Source organism: Schistocerca gregaria, chromosome X (assembly GCF_023897955.1).
Source record: "Schistocerca gregaria isolate iqSchGreg1 chromosome X, iqSchGreg1.2, whole genome shotgun sequence".
NCBI lineage: Eukaryota > Metazoa > Arthropoda > Insecta > Orthoptera > Acrididae > Schistocerca > Schistocerca gregaria.
In genome coordinates this window covers 110761522-110774755 of record NC_064931.1, presented here as the reverse complement: position 1 = coordinate 110774755, position 13234 = coordinate 110761522, and the positions used below count along the sequence as shown (strand labels likewise).

The 13234-nt window shown below is 42.9% G+C and overlaps 1 protein-coding gene across 1 annotated transcript in view; it reads right to left on the bottom strand.

The window, feature by feature from the left end:
* LOC126299170 (dystrophin, isoforms A/C/F/G/H) overlaps nucleotides 1–13234 on the bottom strand; it is a 2370611-nt gene that overhangs the window by 970583 nt on the left and 1386794 nt on the right. The window contains exons 53-54 of the mRNA XM_049990931.1: nucleotides 8664–8875; nucleotides 1333–1487 (exon numbers count right to left, since the gene is read on the bottom strand). Coding sequence (XP_049846888.1) covers nucleotides 1333–1487; nucleotides 8664–8875 — 367 coding nt within the window. The remainder of the gene's footprint in view (nucleotides 1–1332; nucleotides 1488–8663; nucleotides 8876–13234) is intronic.

Here is a 13234-nt window from a genome sequence, read left to right as displayed (position 1 = left end):
GCGGTTATTTCGCTCTTTCACTATATGTCCCTTAAAGAAAAGGTAAAGAAGAATAAGGTTTAACGTCTCGTCGACGAGAGCAACAGCTCGGATGGATAAGGACAAGGTTAACGATAAGGTGGGAGAACGGTCTTGTCTTATTCAGGGGAACCTTCATCACTTTCACCTCAGTCGTCTTAGGGAAACAACAGCAAGCCTAATCTGGGTGGTCAAACTGGGTTTCGAATCTGATTTTCCAAAATCAGAGTTGACAGTCTAAATCCAATTTCAGTGGTTAACGTTGAGCACTATTACAGCTTAGCTGCTTATAAGTTTAACAATGACGTCATGATAAATTATAACCTCTTTTCACGGCTGAAAGAAGAGGGCGGAATACTTTCTTTTTTTCAGAGGAAACTCTACGTTTCTGGACACGAATTGTTATTTTGAAATATATCCGTTCGGTTTACCCTACAAGTACACGAAGCAGGTAATATTCAGAAAATCAGGCGCAGGACGACGGATTTCAGCAATCAGAGAAACCTTTACACCGATCCCAACCTCAGAAGCAGGATTCTGGAAGTTTACGTGCCATCAGCAGGCAGAGGTTCCTTAGAAGGCATCCTTCACGATAAACTGTGGAATCCGTGGGCAAGATCGATGGTTAATCAGTTGCGAGCGACAGGGTTATTTACAATACTATTAAATGACGTAGCTTTACAATCGACCACTTAGCACCTAATAAAAACAATTTTCTCTTCGATTTGGATTTTGCGATAGTCTAAAGATGTAAGAGACATATGATATTATAAAACGTCATAATACGGTAGTACTAACTGTGCGGTGCTAGTGTAAAGGCTCTAAGGTGTAACTTACGAAGTTCACTCGTTGTTCACTCGTATAAACAACTGATTTCAAGCGTCGTGGTGACAATTATCAGATTTGAAAATAAGTACTATTGAAGACCATCAAGTGATCGGTGGCAGTAAATTTGAAACAGAACGGTTTTTAAATTTTTCGCGTGTCACTGCAATTGAAAAACATACGATGAGTTGCCAAACTATACAGCGAGAAACTGATGACACGAAGAACAGTCATAGTGAATCAGCAGGTTACCAGATCTTCGTATAGCACTTTTTGGAGAAAGAACCTTGTAAAAAGTTCTCCAGGTCAAAAGTATATGAAGTTATAAAATCATTTCGGGTGAAACTGTGTGGCCAGGAAGACACTGTAAAGAAACAGGAACAACAGAAGGGTCGTTCTCAGTATGGAAGGAAAAGAGAAGCCTAAAAAGGAATGGAGGTTCCGACCTTATGAAAATAACACATACTTTTACAAAAGAAGTTTACTAACCTTGAATTCAAATTTCCATATCTTTGGTTGACCGCCTCTGTCATTTTCTTGACACGACTTGTGTCATCTTGCTGGTAAACAGCAATCAGTTTCTGAGTCAGCTGATTGAATATTTCGATGTGGTGTTTGTACTGATGAAGTTCGGCGTGGTATGACTGTAAAGAAAAGAAAAAAAAGCTTCAGTTATAGCTAAAAATTACACATAATTAATTTCTCTTGTTAACCAGGGAGATAATTTTTTAAGTGCAACAATTTAATACGCTGAAAGACTGGTTGGTAAGTACATACACCTTCCAATACTTGTTAAACGGGAAACTATCTCGGCAAAGCTTAAGTTTAGTTGACACATTTTTTATACTGTTTTCTTTCTATTATCAAAAGTAAATAGCCATTTATCTCTTTTCAGCGATTTTATTACACAGTATCTCGGAGGATAGGCACAACCCAAAACCAGTACCATGAAGATAACCAGCAAATACATTATCGATCAAAAATAGGGACTTCAGGTTTCATATACATACATCAAAAAAAGTTTTACATCATCTCGGTTCCGAGGGTTCCGGAACCTGTACAGAAAATTGGAATAGAGATCAACATAAACATCATTTCCGCCCTTTTTATTGCTCATGAAAACCACACATTGTATGTTGTACCGCCATACAGCGATACCGTTAGAGGTCGTGGTCCAGATTCCTGTACACACCGGTATCTCTAATTCCCAGTCGCACGGCCTCTTGCATTGATGCATGCCTGTATTCGTCGTGGTATACTGCCCACAAGTTCATCAACGCACTGTTGATCCAGATTGTCCCACTCCTCAACCGCGATTCGTCGTAGATCCCTCAGAGTGGTTGGTGGGTCACGTCGTCCATAAACAACCCTTTTCAATCTATCCCACACATGTTCGATAGGGTTCATGTCTGGAGAATATGCTAGCCACTCTAGTCGAGCGATATCGTTATCCTGAAGGAATTCATTCAGATGTGCACGATGGGGGCTCGTCATGAAGACGAATGCCTCGCCAATATGCTGCCCGGTCGGAGGATGGCATTCACGTATTGTACAGCCATTACGGCGCCTTCCATGACCACCAGCGGAGTACGTCGGCCAGCCTGACCAGGTTGCCTCCAAACACTTCTCTGGTGATTGTCCGGTTGAAAGTATATGTGACACTCACCGGTGCAGAGAACGTGATGCCAATCCTGAGCGATCCATTCGGCATGTTGTTGGGCCTATCTGTACCGCGCTGTATGGTGTCGTGGTTGCAAAGATGGACCTCGCCATGGACGAGTCGTAACACGACGCCCAGTGGCTGCACGAAAAGCATTATTCAACATGGTGGCGTTGCTGTCAGTGTTCCAACGAGGCATAATCCGTAGGTAGCGGTCATCCACTCCAGTAACAGTCCTTGGGCGGCCTGAGCTAGGCATGCCATCGACAGTTTCTGTCTCTCTATCTCCTCCATGTCCGAACAACATCGCTTTGGTTCACTCCGAGACGCCTGTACACTTCCCTTGTTGATAGCCCTTCCTGGCACAAAGTAACAATGCGGACGCAATCGAATCGCGGTACTGACCGTCTAGGCATGGTTGAACTACAGACAACACGAGCCCTGTACCTCCTCTCTGGTGGAATGACTGCAAATGGTCGGGTGTCGAACCCTCTCCGTCTCACAGACGCTTGTTTACATCTTTGGGCGGGTTTAGTGATATCTCTGAACAGTGAAAGGGACTGTGTCAGTGATACAATATCCACAGTCAACGTCCATCTTCAAGAGTTCTGGGAACCGGGGTGATGCAAAACGTTTTTTGATGTGTGTATGTGTTCCCTTCAACTTAATTTTATTTTATTTTCCATTATTACTATTTTTATTATTATGAGATTATTTGTATGCGCAAGCCTACATTATATAATATTTATAAGGATCAAGTCGAGTACCAACAACTCACACACGAAGAAACAAGACACAGTACAGAAATACGACAAAAAAATTACTCGGTATTAAGTCCTTATTGCAAATCGAAAACATACTGCCGTCTATAGCCTGATGCTTCATTGTCCGTTAGTCACGATATAATTCGATGAATAATGACAGATATGAGTTACAAGATATAAAACTGATATTTCGACATCGAGTCATATTAACACTGCCAACAATACGCACACACTCTTTGATTACAACGCGTGGCATCATAAAATACGGCAGTATATCGGAAACGAACCGAAGAGAAAAACATACGGCATTCCGCTTTTCGAAGTTGTCTGTGTAAAATCGGTACGTAGCTCCGTGTCAAGACAGCCAGTCACGACATCAAAATAGTTTTTAGAGATGGAGACCTTGATATTTCTGCATGGTTTCGTACACACAGCGTAAACGTGGAGGTATGGTGCAGGATTGTATCAACAGAGCGAGCTATAACAGGAAGACAGCGCGTCCTTTCTCTGATGCCAGCCCAGAAAAGAAAACAGACACTTGTTTATTCTCAAGCCATGTTGTACTCCGCAACGCCGTATTCTGTCGTGGCCTACACGACCACGCATCAGCACTGCCGTGCAAACTACAGAATGTTAGTTTTGTTTAATCTCCAACCTTGAGAAACGAGAACAGAGTGACTTACGCATTCCCCACATGGCAAAAAAGTCAGCACGATAATACCGTGTAAGTATTAATGTCCTGTGACAATATTTGAAAAGAAAACAAGAGGGACTTTTCGAATTAGCAGGCTTTATTCAGAAGGCCTTACGTGGTGCTGATACGCTTCTCCGAGTAGATATGTATAATATTGATTTTTATGACAGAAACTAATTATCGTGGATATTTTCTCGCAGCGACTTCAAAAATGATGTACGTGTGTTATGAATGCTTTATTTATCGTAAAAATGCAGCCGCTAAAAATGATTACGGACAATTGAGTGTGGTTTTTTTTGTTTTTTTTTTCAGTCGAAATTGATGTAGCCTATTTAGAGGCTGGAAAGGACGAGGGGAACAAATTGTGCGAAAAAAGAAAAGCTGACACGACTTTTTGTCGTGTATGCGACCAAATCGTGAGAAATGTTAAGAGGGAAAGGATGATATGGGTTTATTGTTAGAAATATCTAGAAACAAATGACTCACATGGATTACAAACTGATAGCATATCGCTCGATGACAAAATCAATTCGCCATATTCAGGTTATAAATTAGAGATTTTTCGGTACTTGTCACGAAATTGAATTTCCTATAAAGTTTTGTTCATTGGATAATCCATGAATTTCGAATGCTTACTGAACACTGGCCAAACCACATGTTAGGGCAACTACAGTCTATAAGCAATATAAATGTTTTATTTAATTCAAAGATTCAAAGACAACGCATTTATAAGTTATTTTTCACGCAATTTATTTGCAGATACACCCTTTGCCTTTCAGGAGGAAAATACTATAACATATAAAGCGTATTACTTAAAAACATTGTCACTGGTACTCTTATTATTAGCAAGTAAGTTGGTCTGTTCTTGAATTTTGCAAAGCATCCACTTCAACCACAGAGTTTGAAATACAGTAACGAAATCGTAAAAGTGTAATTAAATTTAAGCGAAAAATAGTTTTGAGCGCTTCTGGAAACCAGACTCTCCAATTTCAATAAACTTGTCTCTTGGTATCTCATAGGTATGATACGATTATGAAGTCTGAATCACATACGTACGAGACATCGAAGGTATGTGATCGTAGGGTTTCCCGGCCTAGGAAAATTTTGAATATTCCTCGGGTATTTAGCCGAGTGACATCGTCCAGAAGGCGTAATACTGCAACAAGCACTCTTCAGAAGTTGGTGCTGACTGTATACCAGATAAATATACAAAACGGCGAAGCTAAATGTCACCCCCCAACGACGGCGGCAATAGTGCCGTCGCCTCCTTCTTGGCTAGTATTGGACACAAGCGTCGAAGTGACATGAAAAACGAAACAGAAAAATCTCCAAGTCATAAATTCATATCTGTTCCAACTCTACGTCGCTACATAGTAGAACAGCGTGTTCAACGTCGGTTTTTAGTTCTGCATGTTTTATCTTAGACAAGAACTACAATTACGCCTCAAATCATTCGTTTTAACTGCGTTTATTAAACTGAACTTCCTCGTTAAGAAATTAATACATCAACAAAGAAACCGTGCTCACATTTTAATCGAAGTGTTTTGTAGAAGACTGAAGCGCGGTAACTATCACAACTGAAATCGGATTAATCTCTTCACTTCGTAGATGAAGCCACAAAACGTTTTAATGTATTGAAGGACCATGAAATGTACTTACATATCCGCTTATTTGCTTATAATGTTGGATTAACTGATAATGTGATGACGAATTATGGCATTTAATAAACTCACACTATGAACTGGAAACACCAAGCTGAGCTCACTTTTGAGCGGGGAATTCAGTATTAACTTTTTGATTGGCTCTCCAAGGAAATGGGTGTTACTAATTCATTTTCTCCTTTACCCGAAGGTGTACCGTGGGTCAAGCTGCGCCTTCGACCGCCTCGTTCACCATAAAGCCACATGTCGTGTTTACTAAGAAGTCATTTTACTTTTCACTACCACTGAATTAAACGCTAATTTGAAATAGACGGTATACATCACAGTGTGGAGCAACACTATCAGCCACAGTTAACACCCTCATAGAACGGCCTTTAGTTAAGGGCAAAGCGTTACCAAAATGAATATTCTGCTGTCGGATACACAATCACTGACAGCGCAAGAAAGCAAAGCTGAGTCACATCCCAACATGATAAGCAAAAATTTCGAGACACCAGTTCGTCCTCAACGCAAAACATGAAAGAAGGGTTAAGACAAGAAGGAGGATACACTGGGTATTTAATGGCTATGGTGTGAAAATTAAAATATTATTGACCAACCACATATGAATGAAATCACAAATGAGAAACTTGGCGTCAGTATGTGACCAGTAAAATAAAATTGTATTAAATTGGGCAAGCAGGCAGAACATTTACAAGACATTCTTGCAGTAAAGAAGACGGAACGAATTACGAAAGAGGCAGTGAGGTGCGGTCAGTTGTTGGAGCTTGAATCAGTTCTCACTGTTGACGAAGAGAAGGCAGAAGCTGTAAGAGTGCAGCATATTTTAGAGTTTCAGACCTGCGAATAACTTTCGAGTGAAGTGAAAAGAACATACCTATATAGTACATTGAATATGCCGGGTTTTATAACTACAAAACAGCATTTACGGGAAGTGTGCTCTACTGCTTTTCGTCTCAAGAATTCTGCTGCGGAAAGTCATCGTTTGCTAGTGGAAGTGTATGGAGAGCATGTTGTACCCAAAAAACCGTAAAGAGATAGATTTCGACAATTCAAAGACAATAAGGTTAAGGTGATTGCGTCTGTTCGATGTCGCGTACTATAAGCTGCTGCAACCAAGTCAAATTGTGAAGACTGAATTCTACGAAGCGCAGTTAATCAATTCGAATTGCGCACTTAAAAGAAGGACGTCCACAATATACTCAGAAACATGACATTCTGAATCATGATAACGTCCAACCACACACTGCATATCAAGTGAAGGAATCCTTGAAGGGACTTCGATAGGATGTATTACACACCCAACCGTCGCCCAGCCATATTCGCCTATTACAACAAAGAGCCAAAGAAACTGGTACACTTGCCTAATATCGTGTAGGGCCCCGGCGAACACGCAGAAGCGCCGCAACACGACGTGTCATGGACTCGATTAATGTTTGAAGTAGTGTTGGAGGGAAGTGACTCCATGAATCCTGCATGGCTGTCTATAAACTCGTAAGAGTACAAGGGTGTTGAGATCTCTTCTGAACAGGACGTTGCATGGTATCCAATTTATGCTCAACAATGTTCATGTCTGTGGTGTTTGGTGGCCAGCGGAAGTGTTTAAACTCAGAACAGTGTTCCTGAAGCCACTCTGAAGCAATTCTGAACGTGTGGGGTGTCGCACTGTCCTGTTGGAATTGCCCAAGTCCGTTGGAATGCACAATAGACATGAATTAATGCAGGTCATCAAACAGGATGCTTGCGTACGTGTCACCTGTCAGAGTCGTACCTAGAGGTATCAGGGGTCCCATATCACTCCAACTGCACGCGCCCCATACTATTACAGAGCCTCCACCAGCTTGAACCGTCCCCTGCTGACATGCAAGGTCCATGGATTCATGAGGTTGTCTCCATACCCGTACACGTCCATCCACTCAATACGATTTGAAACACGACTCGTCTGTCCAGGCAACATGTTTCCAGTCATCAACAAGCCAATGTCAGTGCTGACGGGCTCAGGCGAGGCGTAAAGCTTTGCGTCGTGTAGTCATCAAGGGTACACGAGAGGGCCCTCGGCCCAAAAACACCCATACCGATGACATTTCGTTGAATGGTTCGCACGCTGACAGTTGCTGATGGCCCAGCACTGAAATTTACAGTAATTTGCGGAAGAGTTGCACTTCTGTCACGTTGAACGATTGTCTTCAGTCCTCGTTGGTCCCGTTCTAGCAGGATCTTTTTCCGGCCGCAGCGATGTCGGATATTTGATGTTTTACCGGATTCCTGATATTCACGGTACACTAGTGGTATGGTCGTACGGGAAAATCCCCACTTCATCACTGCCTCGGAGATGCTATGTCCCACCGCTCATGCGCCGACTATAACACCACGTTCAAACTCAATTAAATCTTGATAATGTGCCATTGTAGCAGCAGTAACCGATATATCAACTGCGCCAGACACTTGTTGTCTTATATAGGCTCTGCCGACCACAGCACCGTATTTTGCCTATCTCTGTATCTGAATACTCATGGCTGTATCACTTCCTTTGGCGCTTCAGTGTAGCATTCGTTTCTGAACACCACATCTTTAAACGCTCTTGAAAACTGGGTCCATAAGTAGACCAGCTCTAGAGAAACTGAGCTGTTTTTATAAAGGGATGCATTTGGCAGACCAAAAGTTGGGGGGATGGTTGTAGCTGCCGAAGGACACTACTTTCAATAAATTATCTTATACCATTCTATTACAATAAAGGTGAGTTTTCTGTCCGACAAGCGCAACATGAGACGATAAAATACTCATCAGCTATAGAAAGGTAGGCAGAGATCACACAGACAATCAAAGGGTGAAACGTAATCAACAAGCAGTTCCCATAAAAACAGAATAGACACTTTTGAAATGTGAGTGCTATTCGAGAATGCTGCAGATTATGAGATACTGAATGGAACTGGGCATAAAAGAAATGTCATTACTTGACTAGAAGAGTAGACATCCTGAGCCAGTAAGGAACCGTCAGTGGGATAATGGAGGAAGTGTGAGCAGGTTGCGGAAGAACGTACCTTCTGCTCGCGCAGCTGCGCCTCGAGCACGTCCGCCGTGTGGCCGACGGCGGCCATGCGCTCCAGCCGCGTCTCCATGCGCGTCAGCCACGCCTCCACCTCGAGGCGCTTGCCCTCGTAGCGTTGACTGTCCGACAGCATCGCGTCCAGCTGAGACTTCCGCTGCATCACCTTGGCATTTGTCTCGTCCCAGTGCTCCCGCAGCTTCGTCACTGTCGACAAACATTTCCTGTTACGCATCCACACTATTCATTTTCATGTAGCATACGATAACAACATTTTACACCTAACACTAGCACGAGCTACCGTGATTGTGAAAGTGCGTGTCAAATCTGCGATATTATGCACGTCACAATTAAAAACCTAGGGCTAATATCGAAAAATGCTAGTAAAATAGGAGTTGTTCATCAAACGACAGCAGAAAGTATGGCCAAGAAACGCTTTCACTGTATACGGTACACTAACGGTGATGTTTCCTGAACTACTTTCTTCCTTGACTGATAGGGATAAATATTCGTCGATTCGGAAGCGTGACATAGCCACGTGTAACACTAAGCACGCAGTAGTGCAACTGACAGTCGCTGCTCCGTCTCTTAGAATGCTGATAAAGATTCGCAAGTTTTCTAACGCTTTTACGTGATTTGTTTCTTGACCCTCTATCTATCTATCACCAGGTTGCCCTTCATCGGGTGGGTGCACGCAACGAATGTGGTTATATTGGGTTAGATAGAGCAGCAATCAGTCGTGGAATTAAGTTGTTTTAATATGACATTTATACTCACAACGCAGATCAGATTTCGACCTGTGAAAAGTCATTATCAATGCAGTGCGGAATTGTAGCAGTTGTTCGTGCTCAAGTGAATGCTTACACAGTTCAACCCTTCCTGTTGCTTGTGCCTTTGTCCCGTATTCTGCGGCGTGGTTAAATCGGATGTGGCATGTTAATTTGAAGTGGTGGCCGGATGGCCTTCCTGCCACAGTACCCCATATGTCTGCGTCTAGTGTAAATCATGGAAAAGTGCGGATGTGTGTCAAATGTCTGTGAGTCGTGGAACTGAGGCGGGACGTCGGGACTACCCGGGTATTCACCTAGAGCGATGTGGAAAACCGCCTAAAAACCACAACCAGGCTGGCCAGCACACCGGCCCTCGTCGTTAATCCGGCGGGCGGATTCGATCCGGGGTCGGCGCGCCTACCAGAGTCCAGGAAGCAGCACATTAGCGCTCTCGGCTAACCTGGCGGGTGTAAAAATACACATGATATTCCCTTTAAAATCTAACTCGACAGTTGTAAGCGAATCAGCATTCCGGATGCAACAGTATTTTCGGAACATTCCACTTGAATGCAGCAGTCCTAATAAGACAGAAGTTACTAATGTTGTAGGCGAGATTTCATTTAATATAGACACTTATGAGCATTCACTTATACTTCAAAGTTGCACGAAAACTGTCAGTCGTGAGCGTACGGGTCTAATTTATACAGTATGTTTGCTCCATTAATTCATAAAACCCGTGTCAGACAAAACAAATCGTTCCTTTTTGGTATGATCGTGAAGACAACTACCATGGTATTTGTCCACGGGCACAGTAACAGAGAAAGCTTGAAAGGACAGTAGTCTCATTTATTCGGTTACACTTACAATGAATAACGATGGCCGGATTTGACTTCTGTTTTCCGGGATTAAATGCCGTCTAAAATGAAAACGTGTTACTTGATATTTCATGTTTCACAATAATGGTTTCCAGCGGAATGCTAATTTGCCTAGATGAATTTAACAGGGCTGCAAACTTAAGAGTGCCATCTTCTTTGACCATATCCTATCAAAGCAAGCTTCACACCTTGCTAGAAATGGTTTTGGACACATCCTACTTTGGAACGAAGACAAACGACTACAAACACTGTCACTCTGTGAGAGAGCAATAACAGCACTATCTCACACGCGCAGGCGGTTCTTGGCCATGTAAACTGTGTCGCTTGTTATCCCAGCAGTAACTTAAATATGCACTACGTTTCTACTGAGGGAGATGTCTTATCTCACAGGGGAGTTACGATCCTGTCAGGGAAAGGGCAATCACACGAAATGCAAAACACACAGTCTGATGTGAGGAATGCAGCTACAAACCTTCCACCACTGGATATATGTATCACGTGCAATTTCGTTAGTTACTCTTTACATACATAATACCCATGACCTAGGGAAGAAGGGAAAGGTACAAAGACACGTGTATACACAGAGTTCAACAAAAAAACACAACACACTTTGTAGCAAGCCTACTATGCCTGGCGCGTGCTGTCTTCTACTAGCCTTTACGACAAGGGTTTCAGCGTTTATTTGCCTCACTCGTCTGGCATAATAGCTCTACGCTACTACACAGCTTAAATAACAGGATAAATATTATCTGCTGTAAGGTAAACTGTTAAGCTACAACACGCAGCCCAATTCTCAGAGGAATTGCACATATTCTAAATTCAGCACATGTCAGTTTAAGCGAGTGTCAGCAACACGCCTCAGCGAGTTTAAGTCCATTTTACCACTGATTCCTTGAAGCTCGTAAGGGAAAAGATTCTCAGAAAAGCTGGAGTGCGTTAGCGACAGGGACTGCATTAACACCAGGTGCACAGGAAAATTGAAGAGAAGACAGATCCCTGTAAATCACCGCATGCTGTTAATAAGAGGCGCACTTAGCAGAGCTTACTCAGTTAATACACACATTCAGTCCTGTTAGTCATGAATGGTATTCCTTCTCCTTTCCTAAAAAGTGGAGAGAAATTTCTAGATATTTTGCATGCTACATCTCTCCAATTCGTTCTATGAAACAGCAAGCTTGAATTGCAATTGTACCTCTCCGTTTACGGCAACAACTTAGAAAGCAGCAATGCAAATATTACTACTCGTAATAACTGAGACCACTGATACTGATGGGTAATCTGAAAATTTCCCAAGATCGTAGATATTCCATTACACTGGTGAGTCAAAACGTTATGACCACCTGCTTAATATCTTGTTTGTCCGTCTTTGGAACGAAATACATAATTGATTTTGCATACCAGGGATTGGACAGTTTTTTAATAGGTTTGTTGAGGTATGTGGCATTAGATGTCTACGCAAAGATCATGTGGTTAGCGTAATTAACGGGCCACTGATTCGTGGACACGGTGACGGCACCCAACAGAGAGCCATATGGGTTCCATAGGATTGTCATAAGGCAAATTTGGTCGCTGGGACATCAACGTGAGTTCACTATGATGCTTCTCAAAACACTGTAGCAAGGTTCTGGCTCCCAGATGCAGACAATTATACAGTAGAAAGATAACATCGCCGTCGGGGAAGGCATTAAGCATGAAAGGATGAAGGCGTTTTGTAGCTGTCAGCGTGTCTTCGATTACTACATGTCCTATGCAACTACAGGATAACGTCTCGAACCGCCGTTCACCTCGATGACGACGATTGCGGATACGACCAGCGAACTAGAGTAACAAAAATGTGATTCACCCGAAGAGCAATCGATCGATGGTTGAATCTCGATGGTCCTGTGGCCACTGTAATCGTAATTGACAATGACGTTCGGTTAACTTGTGAACACGTGGTCTTCTGTGGCGCTAAGTGTTCAACAACGTGCGATCAACGGCGCGTACCCAAATACTTGTGCGTGGAGCACCAGCAGTGCGCTCTTTCGGCAGAGATGCCATAGATCACTATATATCCTACTCCACAGAGCAGACAAGCCTCCAAACCCCACGTTCTGTGAAGAGTCGTGGACGTCCAACCATTTAGCGCCTGGTGGTAATTTCACTGCTCTACCTCTTTTCGTAGATGCTCACGACAGTAGCACGCGAACATTCGACCTGCTTCGCCGTTCAAAGACTGCGTAATAATAATCCACCCTTTGTCAAAGTTGCTTATCGCAATGGATTTCGTCTCGCGGTTCTAGGCGCGCAGTCCGGAACCGTGCGACTGCTACGGTCGCAGGTTCGAATCCTGCCTCGGGCATGGATGTGTGTGATGTCCTTAGGTTAGTTAAGTTTAAGTAGTTCTAAGTTCTAGGGGACTGATGACCACAGCAGTTGAGTCCCATAGTGCTCAGAGCCATTTGAACAATTTTTTTGCAATGGATTTCCCCATTTGCCACCCTTGCCTTCGTCAGGGTAATCCCCTGTCCTTGTCTGCTCCGCTTACATACCTTTTCCTACTGCGTCACGAGCCCGCAACCCCACCAGATGACATTCAACCTCGCGGTGGGCAACGGTCATAATGTTTTGGCTTACCAGTGTGTATGAATAAAGGAGTAGGTTCATGTAAACATCAGTGGCTCATTTAGCGGTAACTCGCCAATATTTCTAGGTCAATTCATAACAGACATGCTCTCCACACTTGTTAGTGATAAACTTTATTGTTTTCTGAAATTCTATATTTCGGTGACAAAATACAAGCTTGCCACAATCAATCTTGACGGTTAAGTAATCGTACAGACGTAAAATTCAAACATAGTCTCGTCAAGGGTAATACAGCAACTACTTTTAACTCAGCTGCAAGCAGATCCATCAATTCTACAATCCAGCTAACGTGAGTG